At 41.7% G+C, this 6,000-nt stretch overlaps 1 protein-coding gene across 1 annotated transcript in view; it reads left to right on the plus strand.

The window, feature by feature from the left end:
- LOC139729148 (uncharacterized) overlaps positions 1–5,637 on the plus strand; it is a 95,061-nt gene extending 89,424 nt beyond the window's left edge. The window contains exon 10 of the mRNA XM_071640077.1: positions 4,723–5,637. Coding sequence (XP_071496178.1) covers positions 4,723–4,925 — 203 coding nt within the window. The 3' untranslated portion in view covers positions 4,926–5,637. The remainder of the gene's footprint in view (positions 1–4,722) is intronic.
- Positions 5,638–6,000: the final 363 nt, after the last annotated feature.

The raw sequence follows: 6,000 nt of genomic DNA on the forward strand, positions 1-6,000 counted from the left end.
CTGTGGTTTTAGTGTTACACTACAAATTATTAAATGTCACCCAGTGCTCTATTTCAGATCCAAACCTGCTACCCGCGAAGATTTTCATCACCAAATGACTACATTTTAGATCACTAGATTCACAGATTCGACTGCCAATCTTAGCTGATTTAAAACAAAGGGTGGGGGGGGGGGGGGGGGGACATCACTCACAAAGGAGATATTTTTGTAAATGGATGCTCCTTCTTTCCACCACTTGTTTCGTGGGAGGAAGTTACGGTGCAAATATCTGTAATGTGAAACACCTGGATAGGCCTTGCCAGATCGTGTCACTCAACACCTTACCTCATATTTAGGACTTGGGAATGCTGCCCTCTTGTGGTCAATGTATGCATAATCTACCTCTCTTGTGTCAATGACCATGGGGTCATCATGTATCACATGTCACAGTTTCACTCTACTGCCAAGCTGTGGCCAGACACAAATTAGGACACAAAGACGTGAGGAAAGTTAAGAGAAATGTAAAAGATGGGGGGGGGGGGGTCTCACTTTGGCTGTATATTATCAGTCAACCAACAATTGATAAGTCTATCTATCTTTCTATCTATCTATTTATCTATTTATTTATATATCTACCTCTCTCTCTCTCTATCTATCTATCTATTTATCTTGATATTCATCCATATACACGTACAGGTGTATGTGTTTATAGAGAGAAAAAAGAAAGAAAGATAGAGATAAAGAAAAAGATCTAATTATCTATCTGTCTGTTTATATCTATATATACACACACTTTTAGGTTAAAAGAATGAATCAGTAGTGATGCTAGGATATTCCGTGTGTCTATTTTCAGACAATCGGCTGAAATTTCGAGTAAGATTCAATCAAATGAAGAAAGGGACAAAATCCCTGATTAATCAGAATTACAGACAGTCTCAATGCTTTGAGGAAGTAAAAACATGAAGTTAATTCCACCCCGCATTCCCCAGATTAGGAGCTGAGGTGAGTCGGCAGTTTGATGTCTGCTAGTGTTTGGCCGTGGAAATATACCGGTAGGAACTGGTTGGGTTTGTATTAAAGGTCCAATTATGGGGGGAAAAACTGAAATTTAAGTTTCTAAGATGGGATTACCTGTGTAGACACGTACATTTCTTGAGGTTCTGTACATGAATGTGTATAAAGAACTCTGCCACAAAGAAGAGCTTTACAAAGACAAAGAAAGAAAAAAAAGGACCAGGAAATATTTATCGGCTGACAACTGCCACATTTCTGTGACAAATATGCTCTCAGCCAATCAGATGCAAGGATTTCAGTAGCTTGTAACAAGACGTGAAAAGATGAGGAAAGGAATGCTACATCAGATTAACCCCTTACTGTTTAACACAGACAACCCCCGTAGTGCTGTACACAGTATCCAAAGTCCCTGACATTGAAAGGGTTAAGGAAGAGGTGGAGTCAGGGCTGGATTGAGTTGAGAGCAACGGGGATTAATGCAAACAAGGCTTACCTACACATTGTTAGGAGAGTGAGAGAAGGTAATTGGTGGCAGAGGACACAGAATTGGTATAAAGAGCTGAGGGAGAGGGGGAAGAGAGTTGGAAGAAAGAGAACTCTTAGCGTGGAAGAGGAGGAAAAGAAAGTTATAGATCGTGGCAAGATCTTTCTTTCTTTTGTATGTTTAATTTATTGAGTGGTCCACATCTCAAAAAGCTTGTCTCACACGTGTGCCTCTCATTTCCCAAAATAAAATGATGTGAACACATGTGACCTTGCACCTCAAATCGAACATAAAGTCGCACACACTGATTTTGCGTGAGGATTAAAAATAAGTGAAATGGGTCAACCTAGCCGAACTTGACTTTTTCATATTTTCTGAAAGAGTGGGTCGTCTTTTTCATTATGCTAAAATTTGGTATCATAAAACGGGCAGGAACGTGTGTTTTTTTGGCAGTTTATCTCGAACATTTTTGGTAGAATAGTGTGATTAGGTGTGTCTTTAGAATCCCTTTTTCATTTCTGAAAAACCTTGTCCACACTCTTCACTTTCAACTCTAATAACTTTTGAAAGGATAGCGCTGCTGCTTTGAAAGTTGGCATTAATTATGGACAGAATGTGTTAATGAGGCATGCTTAATTTCAGTTTAATCTGATAATCCCTTCATTGTTGTTACTCTGGTGGTTTACTTCCTGTTTTGTGTCCCATTCATCGCACAGCCAGCACGGTTTGGTAAAGATTAAGCACTTGAATAGACACTGTACTTCAGAGCCTCTTTTCTCAGTTCACACTTTTCCTGAGTTTGTGCTTTCTTTCCAATATTTAGATAGGTTAGGAGAGTCCATTTGATTTGAGTTATACATCATTTTAAAGCTTGAAGTCTGCTCTTTAAGAATATGGTCTGAACTAAAAATTCATGTCTGGCGACTTTTTGTTTGTTTTGAGGTGCAGTGTCACATATACAGTATAGTGACATTTATGTATGTTCATACAGTTTTGTTTTATATTGAAATTTCTAGTGATATTGAGAAAAAATGTGATACTGGGAAAAATTGATTTGAATTTGAATTTGAAGTTGAAGATCAACAAATCAGTTGCAGTAAAATCAAGAAGTAGATGTGGAAAAAATTAAAGTGCTACCCCCCCCCCCCCCCCCATGAGTACAGGAGACAGGGGAAGGAGGAAAAATGAGAGGCAGACAGAAAGAGAAAGTATGATGAGGAAAAAGATGGTAAACTATAATTAGATAAGATAAAAAGGTAAGTTTGCACTGAGTGGGGAAGGGCTGTGAGTGGGAGTTGATTAAGGAGAAACTGCACTAAGATGAATATGACATTTATTGGCAACGTTTCATTGAGATATTTGGAAAGGAATACAAGCAGTGAAAGGAAAACAAACAGAATGAAAGAAAGAGATGAAAGAGGAGAATGTACAGATATGAGCTTATAGAAATATAGTCACTCATGCTTGGTAGGTAATGGAAACACAGGGGGCAGGGGATGGGGGATGGGGGAATGGTCGCGGGGTTTGAATAGATGAATCAAAGAACGATACTGTAAAAGCAGAAATTTTTGCGTGCATGAAACTTTCGTGAATTTCACGAGAAGCCAAGATTCACAGAAGTAAAATGCACATCAAAGTTTTCATCCACACCATGAACTGAATGCCAGTGGTGATTAGCGAAAGTCTCATGCTGCGAAAAAGACCCTCGGCTCCAGTTTGTGAAAGTTTCATGCCGCGAATGTTTCTGGTTTTAGAGTTGTGTCTTTTCTCTCATTTTTTTTTTTTTTTTTTTTGGGGGGGGGGGGGGGTCAGGGGGTGGGGGGATGGTTTCGGTGGGACGGAGGAAAGAAAATGGAGAAAGCAGATGTTTGGAGCTGCAGACGACAGCTAGTCCCCTCCAGGAAGTGCAGATTATGGATGAAGTGATGACATGGTGGCCAACATGAAGGAAATTATTCATGTTTCCTTTCAGATGGGGGGAGAGAACTGGTGACAGAACTCTGGCATCTGTTCCCATCACAGACCCCCACCACCATTCCCTACCCCCTCCTCCTCTTTCGTCCTTCCACTCCTCTTCCCTGCCCCCCTTCCACTCTTTCCTTTCCTTCCTTTCCCTACACTCAGCCCCCTTTCCTCCTTCATTTACTTACAGCCCCACTCCCTCTACATCCAATACTCAACCCTCTTCGACACTTTTCCTGACCATACATCCTCCTCTAAACCTACACCCTACACCTTACACTCATATCCCTCTTACCCTGTCCAGTTACTCCCTGCTACACGCATGTCCCATATGGTATAAAGCAAAAGCCTGTACTATATGCTTGTCCCCTTTTCCTTTTGTCCCTACGACACTCATCCCCTTTCCCTTTCTCCATGCAGCCAACACTGACACCCTTATTCCGTCTCCATACACCCTACACTCATTCTCATTTCCCCCTCCCTTACACCCTTCACTCACCCCTTTTTCCTGTTCGTTCTTTCTACACGCAATACTCATCCTTTTTTCCATTTCTCCCTAAACCCAATGCTCATCTCCTACCCCCTTCCCCACACACCTTACACTAAATCCCCCTTCCCCCTTTCCCCTTCCCCCTTCCCCTACACCATACACCCATCTCCTTTCCCCCTTCCCATTACGCTCATCCGTTTTCATCTCTTTCTCCGCCGTGGAGGCATTTCACTTCGAACAGTGTGATAAGATGCATCTCAAAATAAGCCCCTTTGAACATTTTAAATCACTTGTATGGTGGATCTCACTTTTGTTATGCACATGAAACATGTCAATAATGTTCTTTTCTCAGAGGATGCATTGTCTTCATTACTTCATTACAAGATTGATTAAAAAAATGAAGTTTTTTCACTGCTATCAAGATAAAGAAATTACAGACAGTCTTGTATATGACATATTACTACAAAAGTTTGAGCAGAATGTATTGTGTAAGTACAATATTCTACATACCCTATGTGCATGTGTGTGTGAGTGTGCGTGAGTGGAATGCAAATATGGGATGCACATAATGGTGCACGAGCAAGGTGTGTTCTATCGCAACTGCCAGAACACTAAGTCAGAAAGTACGATGACTTTTAAACCGACAGACTGGACTAGGTATTAAGAAATTCATGGCCATTTTGCTTTTTCATTGTTACTGGAGTTTCTACATCACTAGACAGCTAACCACCGGTTACTGCATTCTCCCTGCATCACCACTCTTATTCTCTCCTCCTTCCCCCCTGCACTGCAGGAATCTTTGTGACACGTCTGGGCGACGGACATCCGGCCAAGATCCTGGCAGGCCTCCTCCACGTCGGTGACGAGATCCTGGAGATCAACGGTCAGGACCTGCGGCGGAAGAAACTGGACGACGTCTATGACCTCATGATGGACAACGATGTGCTGGCGCTCCGCGTCCGACCCCTGGCTTCGCGGGAGGAGTTCGGCTCATGAGGGCGCCATCATAATTTTGCATTTTCCTCTTCCCTGCTTGAACATCGTTGACATTGACAGTGTGCCCAGTTGTGAGGGAGGCATCTTTTCCATCACTGTGCTAACAAGGATTCCACTTTCCCACGAACAAAAAGAAAAACTCAGGTTTCAATTGGTGGAAGTGGGGCGAATTCCTTGAGTCACTGTGTGATAAGATTGGATGACTGGAAGCCTTAAGGTTTCTCATTGCCATGGCAACGTCAGTGGCCACCCTTCGATGAGGGAAGAAGCATGGCGTAGCAGCAATGCCTTGCATACTAAAAGGAGACACCATATCTTGCCTTCAGCGATGGACGGTGCGAACTTATTTTGATAACACTGTTTGTGCTCCTATTGAAAACTATCTGATGTGTGTGGATATGCAAGCCAGTCGTACATTTCCCTTGAAAAGATTGGATATTGTTCTGAGGTTGCGCAATGGTAACAAAGTGAACTTCACAGAAATTATCCCTCCTCCAACACCCCCTCCCCTGAAAAAAAAAGAGAATAAAAAATAAGAAAATTAAACAGGTGTGTTAAATAAAGTGGTGGCTTCCATTAGCCATATATCACAAGATGTCTCAGTCGGCCAAGACTGGGCTCAGTTGTGATTGACTTGAATTTAGAGTCTTATTCAAGTGGCAAAGGAATAATAAACCATAAGAACACTTATTCACTATGCAGTGTCACACTCAGATAGCCAATCAAACACACTAAAAGTTTGACTTCATTCTGATCCTATATCACAGCCACAGATGAAGACTGTATCAAAGTTTGCCGAAACGTGCGAAAGCGAAGTGCTGATCGAAGTAGGATTCTATCTATGGTGATCAGTGGTATACTTCCAAATGCATGTTAATGGTGGAACTTGTCATAACACACTAAATTCCATGAATTAATGAACTGTGATCAATTACTTGAACATATCACAGTGAAGGAAATGTTCCTTTCTAAATTTTCTGGCCTAACTGCAACTGTATATGTACTCAGTGCACTTTTTGTGTCAGATTCACAAAAGATTTTGTACAGGAAGCAAGCCTCCCATCAAACCACCACA

This window comes from Diadema antillarum, unplaced genomic scaffold, assembly GCF_040938485.1.
Source record: "Diadema antillarum isolate AM-2024a unplaced genomic scaffold, OU_Dant_1.0 seq00000220_RagTag, whole genome shotgun sequence".
In the NCBI taxonomy this organism is placed as follows: Eukaryota; Metazoa; Echinodermata; class Echinoidea; order Diadematoida; family Diadematidae; genus Diadema; species Diadema antillarum.